This window comes from Symphalangus syndactylus, chromosome 4 (assembly GCF_028878055.3).
Source record: "Symphalangus syndactylus isolate Jambi chromosome 4, NHGRI_mSymSyn1-v2.1_pri, whole genome shotgun sequence".
In the NCBI taxonomy this organism is placed as follows: Eukaryota; Metazoa; Chordata; class Mammalia; order Primates; family Hylobatidae; genus Symphalangus; species Symphalangus syndactylus.
In genome coordinates, this window is record NC_072426.2 from 138,597,872 (window position 1) to 138,617,397 (window position 19,526).

Genomic DNA, 19,526 nt, shown 5'->3' on the forward strand with positions numbered 1-19,526 from the left:
GCTCTGTCTCAAAAACAGAAAAAAAAAATAAAAGAAAGAAAGATTTATTTTGTAAGCTAGGTATTTGTTTAATAACTGTAAACCCAGTAGTTTCACAGAATTACACGTTAGAACTACGGATGAGAAAATAGCTTGTTCAGTTCATCTCATTGCTGTTCCCTGTTGTATACCATTTGATGGTTCCTTGCACATCATATGTAGCCATTTCAGCATACGTTCCCATGTCTTCCCATGTCTCTCGTGTTCATATTTTCTTATGTGAATGTTTATATTCTACCTTGGTCTTTTCAGCTGTGGCCATTCATATTTTACCAATTCAATTTTTCTTATGAAATAACCCCCCATTTCTGTCTCTGTTGGCAATTCCTTCTGCTCTGTTTACATCTTTATAGTACGACCAATACTTTAAGCACCATTTTGTGCGTGGTCTAATCAGAATGACTGATAGTATAAAGACTTTATTTATGTATTTATTTATAACTCTTGTGTATGTTTCGGGCAATGCTGGATTAAGAAATAAGAATCTGTTCTCTCTTGTTTTCTTATATCGTCTTTAGTTATTACTCTTTCCTTTCCATTGAATTATGTTTTTTAAATTATTTCACCTTAATACATTTATTTAATATTTTTCTAAGTTTTACTTTGGAGTCTACATTTTTAATTGCTGCAAATCTATATTGGTATTGTTTTTCTGTTTTGCCTATTACTAACAGCAGTTCTCAATTTAAAACTAACTGCAGATTTGCCAGGGTGCTGTTGACTTAATTTCCAGATGGTTAGCAAATATTTTAATTTAGAATTGATCTCAAAACTCTCTTGGTGGCACCTTGTTAGAAGTACCCAGCCACTGACACAGGCTATTTGTGGAAAGTTTCATTCTATATGATTATTATCTAAGCCAAAATAAGTAATTTGGCATATAACATCTGATGAGATTGAGGATCAAATGGATACAAATTTGGCATGACTTTTTAAACATTCTTCTGCATGTTATTTTATTGGTCCCTAGAAGTTCAAATGCTTTTCTCAAAATCTTCTAAATTTTTACACAGAATTATTATCACTTAACAAAGTGTATTTACAGGGTGTTCACTGCCTATCCTGGTTTGAAAATTTGGTATTTGCTTTCTTTAAATTTTCCGATCTATCCTCAGTTCTCTGAGATTTTTCAGAAATAATTGTAAGTGGCTCAGTAAGTACATTAGCTGGTTCCCTTAATACCTCAGTATTCATGCCAGGTCTGCTGATTTTATATGTGTTTACATTTCTCAAATACCCTTACACCTGCTTTTATAAGTACCCCTCTTTTAAGTCTTCATTAATTCATATTTGTCCATCTTATTTGGTGTCAGTTTTTGTTCTTACAAAATGATCCATTTATAAAAATTGTTCAGTCTTGGCAGTAAATTTAAGGTTGCCATTTATTTTATTTTATTATTTTATGTAAGTCTTTCCAACTTCCTTCTAAATAATGTGCTATATCTTTAATACTTTTTAAATACTTCATATTTGTAAAAAAGAATTTCTTCTTGTATATTCCTTCTTCTGGCATCTTCAGACTTTCCTATATTTAGCTATGCTGCAGAGACCTTTAGAGTGAAAATGAATTCATTTTTGATTTCTGGAATAAACATGTCATTTTTGAAACCTTCTAGAGTTCTCAGTAAAAGCCTATCAAGTACTTACTTTCTCTTTTGTGGTGTTGTGTTTACATTGTTTCTGGACTCTGGTGGTGGTTTTGGAGTAGGACTCCTATAGCTGTGTTATACTTTTAGATTTCTCAGTTTTCTAGCTGTTATTTTGTGCTGGGTATGTGGGTCCCTGGAGGTTCTCTTTCATTCTGCTCTATCGGGGTGGCAGGAGGGGCAGCAGACTTGCTGGATAGCAGTGAGCAGCCCTGTTGCTTTGACTTTGCATGTTTACTTGCATGATCCCTTCTCAGTGTGTTTGTTTATCCACACATATTTTCGAAAAGGTGCTGGTGATGAACAATTTTCCAACACCACCATTTGTCATTTTAGAGTTGTTATGTTCAGATTAAGTCTAAGGAGTTGGGTAAGAATGAAGCAAAGATTAATTTCTTAGGCTTCTTGTTTCATAGTAATGATGCCTTTTATCATTGTAATAATGAGTCAAATTGAACAAAATGTGGTAGTCGTGCTGAAGAAATTACAAGATTTTGATAATATTTTACCATGAGAGTGAATTAGTACTTTTTATATTAGGCTCTGATTTTTAATTTGCATGAATGATTCTTTTCATATCTCAGACATTAGTTTTGGCTTCTCAATAAACAGATTGTATAAGGCATCCTTGGATTTGTACATCATAATAAAACTTGTGTGTGTTTTGCTTCTTTTGTATTTTGTTAGCTTTTCTCTTTGGAATCTATATTTTTATAAGTGCTGTCATATTTCTGGGTATATATTATATTTTAAAATATTTTTACCCAGTATATTTATTGAAATTTTCAGTTGGAAACTTGATTTTTCAGGAGTTAATTTTCAACTAATATTTATTTAATAGGTAAAGAAAATAAAAAGAACAAAGTTTAATTGACATACATTTCAGGATGATTACTGAATTTGCTTAACCTCCTACCCCTTGCCCTCTTCAAATATGTTACGTTTAACTTTTCCTTACAAAAGGTCTTCTTTTCTTGTTCCTTCATAACATAATTAGTGTGGTGTTTCTCAGATATCTGTGTCTTTTACAGATAACTGGGATGTCAGCATTATGAGCAACTCTTTTGGTAGCCACACAATGGTTTATGACACAGTCTCTTGGTTTTATATAAATATTCCTGCCTTCTTGTCCCCCCATTGCACGTTCTCCTTGTCTCCTTTATCCCTGATTCCTGGAGACCCAAATCCTTACCCCACTTTCCCTCTCTTGGGTGAGTAAAGGACAAATATTACTACTGTTCTTTGTATGTAATAGCACAGTTTTCCTTTTCATCTTCATTTTAATGTGTAAAAGTGAACTATTGCATGGAAATAGAAATCTTATATTCAAACTTTGAGGATTATGAAATCTATAACAGTGTTATTTCTCAAAAAATTTAAAAAGTGTTCCCTTCTGAAATTTTAGAAAAATTGTTCTTCATCAGATATATCATCTAAGACTCTTTCAACTATTGTCTCTTGGGCAGTTTTGAAGTTTTGAACAGAACCCTAAATACAAGGTTTATCTTAACATGCATCCCAATTCTGTAATTTTTACAACCTTGCTCCCGCACTGTTTTTGGGTGGTCAGAGGTGAGGGTATTGTATATTTTCTTTATTAATTATGTTTATTTTATTTATTTATTTTTTGAGATAGAGTCTCGCTCTTTCACCCGGGCTGGAGTGCATTAGTGCAGTCTCAGCTCACTGCAACCTCTGCCTCCCAGGTTCAAGCGATTCTCATGCCTCAGCCTCCCGAGTGGCTGGGATTACAGGTGTGCACTATCATGCCTGGCTAATTTTTATATTTTTGGTAGAGATGGGGTTTCACCACCTGGGCCAGGCTGGTCTCGAACTCCTGATCTCAAGCGATCCACCCACACTGGCCTCCCAAAGTGCTGGGATTACAGGAGTGAGCCACCGTGCCTGGCCATCCAAAATGTTGTCTGTTTGTTTGTTTGTAAGACAGAGTCTCACTCTGTTGCCCAGGCTGAAGTGTAATGGTGCAATCTCGGCTCGCTGCAACTTCCACCTCCTGGGTTCAAGTGATTCCCATGCCTCAGCTTCCCCAGTAGCTGGGATTACAGGTGTGCACCACCATGCCCGGCCAATTTTTAGTTTTTGTTATTTTTTGTGGAGAAAGGGGCCTTGCTGTTAACCAGGCTGGTCTTGAACTCCTGAGCTCATGATCTGTCCGCTTCAGCCTCCCAAAGTGCTGGGATTACAGACGTGAGCCACCACACCCAGCCAAGAAGAGTAACAGGACTGAAAAAAATGACATAGTTGGTTTATGTTCAGTCTTCTTTTAAGACTTAAAATTCATTCTGCTCTCCAGTTACCAAAAACTAAAATGGGCTTCTTTTTGGAAACTTGGGATTTTCTCTCTGATTCAGCAATCATTTTTTGCTGTGTACCCATCTTTCTTTAATTCTAAGTACAGATAGGTCATTGCCTAGTCAAGGTTGCAAATCTCCTTTTCTTGTGTATATGAGTTACTCCATATTCTGTTTGTTTTTATTTTTTGTTTCTTTCTAATATCTGTTTTTCCAATCATTATCTCATCTTTTCCTGAAGGTCCTTGCCATTCTTTACAGTTTTTGATTTGAGACATCATTAATGTTTACATTATTCTGATTTGACGGCTGTATTTTCACTGTTGCCCAAGAGTGTCTGTGTATACTCAGTAAAAGACAGACACATTGATTTCTAAATTCTATCCATTTAGCAAGACCATAGATCAGGTTCCAGGAAGCTTTCACTAAATTACAGCAGCTTTTCATTTTCTGATCAGCAGTAGCAGTTACGTCTATACTAATCACATAATTTTTCGATCATATGTAATTGTGTATTGTTCTTGAGTTACTTCATAAGTCTTGTCTCCTTAGTGAGATCTATCAAGTCTTGAAGGGTAGAGACTATGTCTTATATTTCTTATGTATAACACCTAACATAGTTCTGGACACATATAGACGGTAGGCATTTAGTAAATAGTTGTTGGATTGAGTTGAGGGAACTTATAGACCTCATTTATTCTCAAAAGTAGCCTATTATGTATTTGTTCATTATGATATCCAGCATCTCCATTACCTGTCCTGTTAGGTTGTTTTATTTGTGGGGCATCAGGAAAGGTCTCTACTGGAGATTTGGGAATCTGTGCTCTTGTGAGCTCCAATTCAATTACTCCTCCTTTTTCAATATTTTTTTTCCGTCTTCCATCTTTCTTTTAATACTTACTGTCCTTTTGACTTCACCTACCCAGTAACATATGTTTCATTTCTATCTTCTCTCCTGGATTGTGGAGTTCTAATGCCTGGTCATTGCAAAACTAGGATCTAGTTTATAGCAAGCCCTATGACATATTGCAGCCTTGCCAGTAATGACTACCTGCTGTTTTTTGGCTTAAATAACTGCTTTTGTTTGAAGGATCAGAAACTTAGTTTCTGAAGTCCTTATTTTTGACTAAATGTGCTGGATGATAGAATTGTAGTTTTAACATGTGCCCCCTTTGTTGATGTTTATGAAATGTTGATTGGATGGTTAGATGTTTGTATTCGCCAGCTCACCCTATCATCTTCATCCTAACACTTCCCACACCAGTGTCTTTGTAGGACATTTTAAATCCTGAATATGTAATAGTCATTTGTTCAAGTGCTTACATTTCTGCCCTTGCAGTTGATGGTGGTGGTTGGGGGCCAAGCACCAAAGGCTATCCGGAGTGTGGAATGCTATGACTTTAAAGAAGAAAGGTGGCACCAAGTAGCAGAGTTGCCTTCCAGGAGGTGCAGGGCAGGTAAGCATCATGCATCATGGTCAATTCTCTACTCCTGGGTCGTTGGGAGCTTCTTTTTTAGTTCTTATTTTGTTAATTAGAAAAATCTGTATCAACAAAGCTTTGAGTAAAATAGCTATGTAGTTAAACAGTAATTCAGGGGTCTCATATGCCTCTCAAGACATTGATGGGATAGCTACTGTGTCTCCACCTTTACGTATCTTTCTGATTGTTTAGTGTAAGGTGGAGGAGCTAGTAATTTGCCCGATATTTCCTAGTTACATTTGCCTGAAGTGTTGAGAGGGGAATTCTTTAGGTTGGGACCCTTAGTTCTAGGAGATTCCCTCAGCTATAAGGTAGTGTTAAGTCCCTCAGTTATAAGGCATAATTGCCTTCTTCAAGGCATCTGTTTTACAAACATTTGTTGAAATAGACTTTCATTTAGCCAAAGCTGTGATCAAAAGAAGCAGTCATTATACAAACTCGGGATTTTTCCTGGAACTTAAACTTGGATCCATAATTTCTGTCTCCCATAGCGAAATGAGTTCTGTATGTAATGGAACATTTCTATGATGGTAGCACTTTAACAATACATCTTGGAGATTGTTACATATCAGCATATCTGGAGTTACCTCATTCAATAAGAGCTGTCTAGTGTTTTATTTTGGTCTGGACATAGTTTTTACTAGTTTTTAATAGAGCATTAAAAATGTTTTTAATCTTAATGTTATAAACAATGCTACAACAAATCTCTTATACCTACATCATTGCGTACATATGCTAATATATTTTGGCAGGATAAAACTCTAAAACTAGACTTACTGATTCAAAGGATGTCCTAAAAGGATATGTCAGTTATTACTCCCACTAACAGTAAAATATGAAGGTGCCAGTTTCCCTAAACTCCTGACAGTACTTTGTAATTAAATGTTTTGAGCTTTGCCAATCTGGTGGGTGAAAAATGCCTTAATTTGTACTTATGTAATTATGAGGAAAGTTAAATATCTTTCTCTCTGAATTGTCAGTTCATGATTTTTGCCATTTTTAATAGTTTTATTGATGTCACAGATACAGTTAAGGAAAGTAGCCTTTTTGTCTGTGATATGTAGTATGAATATTTATTTGTATTAATCTTTTATCTTTTGACTTTGTGCTATTTTTGCCATGTAAAAACTTTATCTTTTAATGTAGTCCTGTATACCAAAGTTTTTTGTCTCTGGACTTAAAAATTTGTTTCTTGCATAGAAAGCCATATGCCAAAATTATCTATATGTGTGTGTGAGTGTGTGTATACACACACAAACATATTTTTTAAAAACTTTATGTTGGGCTGGGCGCAGTGGGTCATGCCTGTAATCCCAGCGCTGTGGGAGGCCAAGGCGGGTGGATCACAAGGTCAGAAGTTCGAGACCAGCCTGGCCAACATAGTGAAACCCCTTCTCTACTAAAAATACAAAAATAGCTGGGTATGGTGGCAGGCACCTGTAATACCAGCTACTCAGGAGGCTGAAGCAGGAGAATCGCTTGAACCTGGGAGGCGGAGGTTGCAGTGAGCCAAGACCTCGCCACTGCACTCCAGCCTAGGCAGTAGAGTGAGACTCTGTCTCAAAAAACAAACAAACAAACAACAACAAAAAAAAACTTTATGTTGAAATAATTTTACTTACAGAAGAGTTGCAAAGATAGAACAAAGAATTCTGGTATATTCTTTCCCCAATATTAATATCTTACTGTGATACAGTTATGAAAACTAGAAATTAGCATAGGCATATTAATATTAACTGAAATACAGACTTCATTCATATTTACCATTTTTCCATTGATTCCCTTATGCTGTTCCAGGATCCTGCTTTGCGTTTAGTTGTCATATCTTCTTATCTGAGATAGTCCCAGAATCTTTTCTTATCTTTTATGCCCTTGATTCTTTGAAGAGGACTGGTCAGATATTTTGAAGAATGTCTCTCAAGTTGGATTTGTCTGATATTTTTCCATGGTTAAATTGACTTAGTATGATTATTTTTTGTGAGGGTAACCTTGTTCTCTTGGTTAAGGTGGTATCTGCCAGGTTTCTACCCTATGACAAAATTATATTTTAAAAACATTTGTTGTTCTAGTACCTTTACAGTTTTATTTATAAATATATATATCTAAGATTTCTGGGCTGTATTTTAGTCTAAGATGTAAGGTATAGATTTTGGTTTTTAATGGCTAGTCAGTTGTCCAAATACCCCTTATTGACTTATCTGTCTCCATTCATTTGATGAAATGCTGCCTTTATCATGTATTAAATTTCCACATTTACTTGGTTTTATTCTAAATTTTCTGTTCTCTTCCATTGATTTGTCTTGCTATTCATGCATCAAGACAAAGCCAATTTTAGTTACTGAGCTTTATAATATGTTTTACTATGTTATGAAACTAGTGATAGGACTCCTGTCTTCTTTTATATCCTTCAGTAGATTTTTAACGTTTTCTTCCAATAGTTCTCTGTGTTTCTTGGCAAGTTTATTTTTAGGTATTTTATCTTTATCGTTACTATTGGAAGTGGAGTCTTGTTTGCCATTTACTAACTGGTTTCTTGATTCATATCTGATTCCTAATACAGTTCCCTTTTCATTGGGGCCATAAGTCATTTGACTCATTTTATTGCAAAATGTATTATTTACTTATTGGGTAACTATGAATAAATTTTATCTTCATCATGCCCTCTTCCCTCTCCCTCCTTCAGATTAGAGCCAATGTCCTTAACTGTGTAAACTTGGCCAAATTTTAATAAACTGTGTAATTAAACTTCTGGGCACTTCAGTTTCCTGATAACTTTGGGAGGTTATCATACTTATTTTAGTTCAATCCCTTCTCTAGACCCAGAGCCTTTGGTGGGGGGCACTTCATAGATTGATTCATTTATTTTCTTCTTCTCTGTGACCTAAAATTCTCTAAAACTTGGTAAGCATGCTACATTACTTCTAAGAGATGGCATATTTGTAGTGTTATTTTGTGGGTAGAGAAAGGAAAATGAAAATTGCAATGGGCAAAATTCCCACAATGAACATTCCCTGGAGTTAGTTATGATTTTGGGATACAGGATTGTTTCATGCTGAAACATGCTGCCTGCTATGTTGCTGCTCATGAGTCTCCAGGCCCTCTTAGGAGGTCTGTTAAATTCTGTGCTAGCAGGGGGCCAAAACAGGCAACTTCGTCTGAACTGGAAATGTCTTGTTGCTATATGGAGGACTGCGTTTCCGTGTATTTTTACAGGGGTGGGGGAATAAAGCACTAGAGGGTAAGACAATAAGGGGTAGAGGTGCACCTCTTGCCTGATAACATCTGCAAAACATTGAGCTCGTCAAACATATCTGGTGATTCCAGTTCTCCCTACAGGGATTCAGAGAACTGTGAGCCACATTGCCTGCCCTCAGGCTGGCACAGGGACATAAACATTATAGAACTAAGAACAATAAAAATTTGAACAATTTAAAGTAATTATATTATAGACGGTACATTTATTAAACCTCAAGTACATGATATAGACGTTATTTGCTCTAGGGTTCAGGAGCTGGATGTAATCCCTTTTAGGCTAAAGTGGACAGGGAAGGCATCATAGAGAATGTGGAACTTTAACTGAGGATTCAGAGTTAAAGAGAACAGAGTGGATGGTGATAGGAGCCTGTCCGATTAGGACAGCAGCATGAAAAAAGTTGAGAAAAGTGAAAAGATGGTTGAAACCTGAGTCTAGCAGTCCAGTTTCTCCATTCACTGATTCCGTAATATCTCTTTAGCCCAAGGATCAGCAGACTTTCTCTTGAAGGACCAGAGAGTAAGTATTTTAGGCTTTGTGGTTATATGGTCTCTGTCACAGCTTCTTATCTACTGCTATAGTGCAAAACCAGCCATATGTAAGTGAATGGGTGTGGCAGTGTTCCAATAAAACTATATTTATGGATGGTGAAATTTGAATTTCATATAGCTTTTTACATGTCATGAAATATTATTCCTCTTTTGGTTGTTTTTCAGCTATTTAAAAATATAAAAACCATGCTTAGCTTATGGGTTCTGCAGAAATAGTTCGGTGGACCAAATTTAGCCTGTAGGCTGTAAATTTGCCGACCCCTGATTTAGCCCACTAACATGATAAACTAGGAATACGTTATGCAAATAAATTATAAGCGTATAGAGTTTCATTCTAAGAATGTCCACTAGAAGATCCAAAATTGAAAGCTATGGGAGGTGAGTACAGGTTCAAGTAGTTGGAAAATAATGGCTCATTATTTAAGCTTGTAAATTGATATTTAAAAAAACCAAGAGTCAACATGGTACTTTAGGCTGTGCCATTGCATTTTTTAATAACCTTAGAAAGAAGGCCAGGTGCAGTGGCTCACGCCTGTAATCCCAGCACTTTGGGAGGCCAAGGCGGGCGGATCACGAGGTCAGGAGATCGAGACCAGAGTGAAACCCCGTCTCTATTAAAAATACAAAAAATTAGTCGGGCGTGGTGGCAGGCGCCTGTAGTCCCAGCTAATCGGGAGGCTGAGGCAGGAGAGTGGCGTGAACCCAGGAGGCTGAGCTTGCAGTGAGCTGAGATGGCGCCACTGCACTCCAGCCTGGGCGACAGAGTGAGACTCCGTCTCAAAATAAAGAAATAAAGAAATAATAATAATCTTAGAAAGAAAGACAATTTAGTAATTGGATGTTCTTGCAAATGAATAGCATTTTCAAGGATTTATTTAATCAGGCTCCTCCTAAGAGTAGCATGTTCTGACAACAGCTATAGACTTATCAGAAAGCAATCTTTGGATATTGGTGGTAGTTGAGTTGCATGTTGATCATTAAATGCTGTACTCCTTTTGCAGGCATGGTCTACATGGCTGGACTTGTTTTCGCTGTTGGTGGCTTTAATGGCTCATTAAGAGTTCGCACTGTAGATTCCTACGACCCTGTGAAGGACCAGTGGACCAGCGTTGCTAACATGAGAGACCGGAGAAGCACTTTGGGAGCTGCTGTGTTAAATGGATTGTTATACGCTGTGGGAGGCTTTGATGGGAGTACAGGTAATTTCCTTTTCATCTCTTCTACATTGCTGCTAAAATTAACGTAGTAGTCATGTTTATGGAATAAATTGTGGCAACATTAGGGCACATGTGAGGTTTTTTGTGTTTTTTTTTTTTTTTTTTTTTGAGATGGAGTCTTGCTCCATTGCCCAGGCTGGAGTGCAGTGGCACAGTCTCGGCTCACTGCAAGCTCCACCTCCCGGGTTCATGCCATTCTCCTGCCTCAGCCTCCCGAGTAGCTGGGACTACAGGTGCCCACCACCACACCCGGCTAATTTTTTTTGTATTTTTCAGTAGAGACGGGGTTTCACCATGTTAGCCAGGATGGTCTCAATCTCCTGACCTCGTGATCTGCCCGCCTAGACCTCCCAAAGTGCTGGGATTACAACATGTGAGGTTTTAACTGGTATTTAAAGATAAGTTTAAAATTTTATCAAGAATTTCCTTAAATGATATGAGTGCTGAGTATATAAATTTTCTTTCTTATGCATCAGTATCAGTCATCAAGTTTTAAAAGCTTATAAATGTCAGTAGCTTAGGTAGGAGCCTTCTGGAAAACAAGCTGTGCCTGTTTTTCATGTAATTGATGTGTTTACATTCCACCATTTTCTTCTCTTAATTTTAGCCCAATGTAACATACCTGAAGTATTTTTCCATATATATGAACTATTGACTTTTTTTAGAGAAGGAAATGAAGACTGTTTTGCTTTATTATAGGTTTGTCATCTGTGGAAGCATACAACATAAAGTCTAATGAGTGGTTTCATGTAGCTCCCATGAATACAAGGAGGAGCAGTGTTGGTGTGGGTGTTGTTGGAGGTAGGTGTTGGCAGTTCTTTCAGGTACATATGGCTTTTTGATCCTTGAGAGTGGTTCTTCCAGTAATCTCAACTTTAGTTTTCTGAATGGGCAAGCTAATTATCATTTTAAAAAGAAAAGTCGTAATTACTGTAAAATTTCAGTTATCCTCTTTTTAAAATTAGCTTCTCTATATAAATCAACTTATAGAAGGCCTTTTCTCTCCCTCTCTATCCCCCTCCCTTTATCCCTCCTCCTTTCTGTGTGTGTGTGTGTGTGTGTGTGTGTATGTGTGTGTGTTTGACTTATATAACTGTGTGTGTTTGACTTATATAACACGTGTGTGTTTGACTTATATAACAGCAGTCCCCAACCTTTTTGGCACTAGGGACTGGTTTTGTGGAAGACAATTTTTCCATGGACAGGGGTGGGTTGCGGGGATGATTTTGGGATGAAACTGTTCCCACCTCAGATCATCAGGCATTAGAGTGTCATAAGGAGTGCACAACCTAGGTCCCTCAAATGTGCATTTCAAGATAGGGTTCATACTTCTGTGAGAATCTAATGCCACTGCTTATCTGACAGGAAATAGAGCTCAGCTGTAATACTTGCTCACCTGCCGCTCACCTCCTGTTGTGCAGCCTGGTTCCTAACAGGTTCCAGACAGGTACCGGTCCATGGCCTGCGGTTTGGGGACTGCTGCTATATAAGACTGTCAACTGATTTTAACAGTTGTTTTGGGGAACCATTCAGGTGACATAAATGTGTAATTTTATATCTGGCTGTTAAGGGATGGATTGCCACAGTTATTTATTTATATCCTACTTTGTCTCCCAACAAAAGTTAAGGAAGGCTCTAAGTATTATTTTTTGTTTTTTTTTTTAATTGACTTGGGCAAATTTGCAAGTTTCCACCCCCTCCTCATCGTAGGTGTAATCTCTGCACTTAGAAAAAAACAGCTTTATTGTGATATAATCCACGTACAATACAATTCACCCATTTCATGTATACAGTTCATTGTGCATCCATCACTGCAATTCATTTTAAAACGTTTTTATTATCCTCTAAAAGCAATCCTGCTTCCCTTAGCTCTTACTCATATCTTACCCAACCTTCAGCAACTGCTAGTCTACTTTCTATCACTTGGAGATTTGCCTCTTCTGAACATTTTAGTCATACAGTATGTGATCTTTGGTGACTCACTTCTTTAGCTTAGGGTGATGTTTTCAAGATTTGTTTATTTATACTGAGGCATTTATTAGTACTTCATGCCTTTTTAATGCCAAGTAATATTGCATTGCATTCTGATATTAATTTTTGATTTAACCTTTTTTCCGATTTCCTAGGATAACTTTGTTATTTAATTCTGTTTTACAGGATGTTGTTCACTTATCAAATAGTGTTGCCTAAAGATATAATGAGTGTGCTATTTTATCAGATTATTGATGAAAGTATAAAATTAACATCATCAGCTATACCCTGCAGATCTTCATAATATTATTTGATTACTCCATCTGTCACCATTAGGCAAGACCCTAATATAGTTCATAAAAATCAGCAGCACTTTAAGGGGAAACTCTGCTGCCATGAAGGAAAATATATTAATATTTTCTGGCTTGAAAAAATAGTGTTTTTTGTTTGTTTGTTTTTTAATAAATTTGGCTTTCTTTGTGATTTTATGTGTAGGTTTGCTCTATGCTGTAGGAGGTTATGATGGAGCATCACGTCAGTGTCTTAGCACAGTAGAATGCTATAATGCTACAACAAATGAGTGGACCTATATAGCAGAAATGAGCACCAGGCGGAGTGGAGCAGGTACATGTGAACCTGTTTCAGCAATTGAAGCACAAAAATTATGGAAAATAGTTAAAGTAAAATGATTCAGTGGCATCACTTTACATTATCTGAAAATATATGATATGCTGATTTTAATGGCACTGCTAAATGTCTTTTGAATTGTGCAGGTAATGGGAGTAATTACAAAGTAATTTTACTTTAAAATTTAATGTCTAAGTGCCATAGACATTTCTGTTTCATTTATATATTCACGTTGTTAGCACTCCGTTTAGTTTTTTGTTTTTAGTGCTTATTGGGGAACTTGCTTAATAATCAAGTCTTTTCATGTATATTTCTTAAAATTTTGTGCTTTAATATGGGATTATTTTATTATGGATATTGTTTTCAAAAGGATTACATTAAAGGACTTTTTCCCTCCCTGTGTTTCGCCTACATATTATTAATATTTTTATTCTGTTTGACATGCCTCTTTTTTCAGAATAATAGTTTGTTGAGATGTTTATTTAATCATTAATTCTATTGATTTCCATTTCTTAAATTGTAGGCTATAGTATCAGCTTGCTTTTATTATGAATTATAACTTCAAAAGTTTTAGTTACAAGTCATTTAAATAAACCTAATATGATATAAATCTCTTGTTCTTTTTGCCCCTCTATTTGGCTGGTTGTGTTTTATAGGTGTTGGTGTGTTAAACAATTTATTGTATGCTGTAGGAGGTCATGATGGCCCTTTAGTACGAAAAAGTGTTGAAGTGTATGATCCCACCACTAATGCATGGAGACAGGTTGCAGATATGAACATGTGCAGAAGAAATGCAGGTATCTGTCAGTTTAAGGTTATAAAACTTAAGCTGAATTTTATTTTAAGTTTCACTGGTATCACTGTGTGTTTCCATTGTTCTTTTACTGATCTGGGTTCCCTGATAGACTTTGACCTCTTTAAAGACAGAAACTTACATAATAATCCTATGAAGTGAATGCCTGCCATAGTCTCTGGAACATAACAGGTTGTTGTGACACTTCAGTAAACTCATCATTTCTGCTAGCTGCTACTTTTTGGTGATAAATGTGGAGACTAATTAAATTAGGAGTAGACCCTTTAAATGATACTTGAATTCATTCATTCTTACAACAGATATATTTTAGTGCCTACTATGTATGTATCATATACTAGAGATTCTAGTTCTCAGGAAATTTAGTCTAGTTGAGTACATATTTATACTAGGTTAAAAAGCTAGTTGATTATCTAAAGCTAGAGGGGAAGTCTGCAAAGGTAACCCTAGCTGAATACAGTTCAGGATTTCCAGAAAAATGGAAAAACTAAAGCAACAACAACAACAAATAATTTTAAGAAAGTAGAGAACTGCAAGATTAGGGAACTAACCACTTAAAAAGAAGAATCAAGGAAGGGAAATACAAATGGGAAATAGACTCAAGATAGCTACATAGCCTTTCAGGAAATGCTAGGATTCTTCAAAATGCCATTATCTTCATGTCATTTCTCATAGTGTAAAATAAGTTCGTGGTGAGTCTCAAACTTACTGTACACCATTGGACACCCCCCTTCCATCAGCGCTCATCTTAGTTTCTCTTTAAAGAAGTGTGATTACTAAGAGAGACTAAGTATGTGGAACTGCAGATAATGTTAGCAGCAGACCAGAATTTATAATTAATTCTGTTTGGCCTTGCACGTCATCTAGTCAGTTGTATATGGTAATCAGTTCGTTCGATGGTAAGACCCTCAAATCTGGATCCTTAGTAGAATAAGTGACTCCAGTATACATTAAGTTAGAAAAGCCATGGTGATTTGTGCATGTGTCTTCCTGGATTAGGAAATTTAGTTGCAATTTGAGATTTTTATGAATATTTTCTTAAAGGTTAGACTAATCTTATTTTTTCTCTATATGTGTTAATTGTTTTTATATCAAAATTCACTCATTTACGTAGAAGAATAAAGAGATAATTTGTATATATAGAGCTATCATTATCCTGTTCTTCAAAAAATTGTGTGGGAAAGGGTAGGATTTAGGAAAAAGATATAAGTCTCTCTGTTGAAACGTTGTTTCATATTTTGATTTAGACAACATTACTTGAGTTTATTTGATAATCAGAAAGAGAGAGAAATCTGAAAGCTTGTTTTTCAGTTTGTTTTTCCTTCTCAATGAATTATGTTTATTTTCTATGCAAATAACAAAATTTGAATTATTTACTTCTATAATTTACAAGATACAATGTAATCCAATTGAGCATCTATTTTAAAATTATTTAAGTTCATAAGAGTATTTTAAAATCTCAGCCTCATTCCATATTCCTAATAATCTGAAACGAACTTCTGATAAGATCTATTCAGCTCTTCCTTTTTAATAACCTAGGCTAAGAACCTCATCCAAGCACCTAAATTATTGGAAAGAAAGAACTAAGCTGGCAAAGAGTGGAGGACATGTATTCAGTGTTAAATGGGGAGAGGTGAAAGCATCCATATAAATTTGAAATAGCAAGCAGCTTACAAGCCAGATTTCAAAAGTTTTCATAAGTATGGTAAATTATGACACCAAGAGTGGAGTAAAAATGAAATAAATTTGAATTAGATGATTATGTATAGAGCTTTAATACCTAGCACATCTGTAATAGGTTCTCAATATGAATTTGATTGTGTTGAAGTAAACTGAATAAACTGGAGCCATCAAACACTGCAGGAAAGTGCATCCTTTTGGCAAAGTGATTCGGCTCCAATCGCCTAAAAGGAATCTGGTGTTGTGAGTTAGTGGGTTAGTAAAATTGATGTCTTCTGAATTTATAGCTAATATATTCAAATGGATGTATGGACCAACCTCCCTTTCTGCAGTGGGATGCTCTTTAATCTGTGAGCCCCTCGTAGATATAATTGGGAAAACTCTTTAGGACAATATAGTCTCCTTGTTCATGCCTTCCATCATAGCAGGGCCATTTTTGAGATCATTTTTTCTCTCACAGTCCTATGTTGTCCATCAATAGGCTGAAATAGAGTGTTGCATACACATGTAACTACTGTGTGGAGCTTGTGTGGCAGCAGCATTTGGTTCTTGCTTTTAAGTATTTGAACAACTTTAAAATGGTATGAGTTTTTTTCCTACAAAGTTTTATAGATTTGGGCAGCATTCTTTGGGATTCTTTGATGCCCTCTAGTATAAGTTCATAGCAGCACTGAACTTTTTATAAGATATTAAATGTACTTTTAAAAAATTACATTGAAATAGCTTTTTAAAGGCATTTACCATTTGACTCAGGAGTTTTCCTTCTAATAATTTATATTAAGAAAAATTGCTCAAGTATTCAAAACACTATTCAGGGTATCTTTGTTCATTGCAACATCATTGGTAACAGCAAAAAAATCAAAATTACTTAAATATCCATCAGTAAAAAAATGATTAAATAAACTATCATACATAAAAATTACATTTATATTTATTAACTTGAGGAAATGTCCAAGGTAGGTTGGTTGGCCAGGGTGGGTAAGTTATTTAATAAAGTAGCATATGTAGTGTGAGCTACTTTGGGGTTAAAAAAGAAAGTATCTGAGTATATATGCATAGAGAAAAGTTAGCCAGAGTAGAGATCAAAATTTTAATGGTCATTATTCTAAGAGACATAAGGTTGGAGGTCATCTTTTTTTCTTTATACTTTTCTAGATGTTTTGAATTTTTGCAAAGAAAAGAGTTATTTTAATAGATAAATAATATTGTTCTCTTTAAAGGGAGATAAAATAGCTAAACATTCAGCGTGATAATTAAAATTAAGAATATTTTTACCTTCTACTAACATATATTTTCTTCCTTAAGATTCCCTAAGTAGCTGACTTTGACTTTTTATTTTTTTAAAAAAAATAAAATGAGGGTCAAAATAGTTTCTAACCTATAATGTTGTGAAAATTAAGTAGAATAATGCATATATAAAGTAACTACTGCATAAATGACACTCAGTGGGAGCTTAGAAGTGGTATTATAGTCTCCTAATATAGAAAGAATTCTTTTTTTTTTTTTTTTTTTTGGAGACAGAGTCTCACTCTGTTGCCCAGGCTGGAGAGCGGTGGTGTGGTCTTGGCTCACTGCAGCCTCTGCCTACCTGGGTTCAAGTGATTCTCCAGCTTCAGCCTCTTGGAGTAGCTGGGACCACACGCACACTCCACCATGCCTGGCTGATTTTTGTATTTTTAGTAGAGATGGGGTTTCGCCATGTTGCCCAGGCTCATCTCGAACTCCTGACTTCAAGTGATCTGCCCACCTCGGCCTTCCAAAGTGCCGGGATTACAGGCGTGAGCCATGGTGCCTGGCTATCCTAATATAAAAAGAATTCTTTACATGCTCACTATTTTCTCTTCTTGCCTCCTTTCAAAGAAATTAGTGTCTTGGGATTACCTCATTAAACATGTACAGTGATACTCATATTCATCCAAATTTTTTAAATAATTGTTTTCTCTCTGTGTAATTTTTTAAAGGAGTTTGTGCAGTTAATGGTCTGTTATATGTTGTCGGAGGGGACGATGGTTCCTGTAACTTGGCATCAGTAGAATATTATAACCCAACAACCGATAAATGGACAGTTGTGTCATCGTGTATGAGCACAGGGAGAAGTTACGCAGGTAACAATTGTCTCTAAAGTCAACTTCCGTACAAAAAGATGACCTCATTATGAATTTTATATTAACGAAGTTTTTCTGTTATAAGAATAAAGTCTTTTCTCAAGGTGTAATTTATATCTTATTCTTAAGATGATTAACATTGGCTGTGTGTATACTGAAATAAAGCACCAGTATACTTTTGTCATTCTACAGTCATTTGTATTCAAAATCCCAAATCTTTGATATACAAAATCATGTAATAAAATTTAATGTAGCTAAAATCTGTATGCAGAGGAGAAGAATTCATATGTGGCAAGGCTTTAATTCCTGAGATGTCCAAGAAATAGGATAGGATTCCGCTGTGGTGCGGCTCCATGAGATAGTATTATAGTGAGGCTGTGGAATAATTTTTCTTTCTTAAGCATAGTACTGGTTGAGTTATAAAATGTGATTTTTTGGTCCATTCTCTTAGTAAGATAAATGATAATTTTAATAAATATTATGGCGAGTCTTTGTTGTTTATTTCAATTATATTTATCTTGCTTTTAATAGTATAATATTTCTGTAACAAAATTGATCCAATAGTGGAGGAAGAAAATGTTTAAACTCATTAACCATCACTGTTGCTTATGTATCATTCAAAACAGTACTTAGAAGAACTGTGTACAGTAGAATTCCAGTATAACATGGCTGAATATTAGATGAATTTTTAAAACAACTTCATTGAGGTATAAACTGACAGAATACATAGCGTACAGTTGACCCTTGGACAACACAGGTTTGAACTGTGTATGTCCACTTATATGCGGATTTTTTTCAATAATTATATTGGAAAATTTTTTTTGGAGATTTGTAACAGTTTGAAAAAATTCAGATGAACTGCATAACCTAGAAATATTGAAAAAATTAAGATTATGAACACATAAAATATATGTAGATATTAGTCTGTTTTATCATTTACTACAAAATATCCACAAATCTATTACAAAAAGTTAAAATTTATCAAAACACATGCACACAAACTCTTATGGGAACAAACACCCACAAACCATAGATGGTGTCATTCACAGTCCAGAGAAATGTGAACAAACCACAAAGATACAAGATTAAATCATAACTGCATGAAATTAACTATAGTATGTTGCTGTACTACTATAATAATTTTATAGCTGTCTCCTGTTGCTGTATTGGTGAGCTCAGCTGTTGTGAGTATCCACTTAAAAAGCTGTGGGGCGCTAATCACCTTTGAAAGAGCAATTTGTCTCTTCAGCGATGCGTATCTCAGTAAAAAGTTCTCTCTCATGGTTCTGCCTTATTTTTCATCATGTTTACTGCAATATCATAAACCTTGAATAACACCACGGGACCCATACAAAGTGCCACTGGTGATGATGCTAGGAAGTGCTTCAACGAAGCAGAGAAGAGTCATGACATTACAAGAAAAAGCTGAATTGCTTGAGATATACCATGGATTGAGGTCTGCTGCTGCACTTGCCCACCATTTCAAAATAAATGAATCCAGGGTAGGGATCATTGTAAAAAGGAAAAAGGAAATTCATGAAGCCATCCCTGCAGCCATCCCAGCAGTTTTGAAAACTTCACACTTTTTGTGAAATCCCTTTTTATCTTGTGTTGAACATGCAGCTTCTATGTGGTTGCAGGATTTTTGTTTTTGAGACAGAATCTCATTCTTGTCACCCAGGCTGGAGTGCAATAGCGTGATCTCAGATCACTGCAACCTCCGCCTCCCAGATTGAAACGATTCTCATACCTCAGCTTCCTGAGTAGCTGAGATTACAGGGGTGTGCCATCACACCCAGCTAATTTTTAAATTTTTATTATTTTTATTATTTT

The 19,526-nt window shown here is 35.7% G+C and overlaps 1 protein-coding gene across 8 annotated transcripts in view; it reads left to right on the plus strand.

The window, feature by feature from the left end:
- KLHL2 (kelch like family member 2) overlaps window positions 1-19,526 on the plus strand; it is a 115,857-nt gene that overhangs the window by 93,009 nt on the left and 3,322 nt on the right. For all 8 annotated transcript variants that reach the window (XR_008657290.2, XR_010120599.1, XM_055276322.2 and 5 more), the window contains 6 exons: window positions 5,337-5,454; window positions 10,284-10,481; window positions 11,199-11,300; window positions 12,966-13,094; window positions 13,754-13,894; window positions 17,550-17,693. Coding sequence is in view for 6 of the 8 variants with exons in the window: in XM_055276322.2 (XP_055132297.1) it covers window positions 5,337-5,454; window positions 10,284-10,481; window positions 11,199-11,300; window positions 12,966-13,094; window positions 13,754-13,894; window positions 17,550-17,693 (832 nt within the window). In the remaining 2 variants the exon portion in view is untranslated. The remainder of the gene's footprint in view (window positions 1-5,336; window positions 5,455-10,283; window positions 10,482-11,198; window positions 11,301-12,965; window positions 13,095-13,753; window positions 13,895-17,549; window positions 17,694-19,526) is intronic.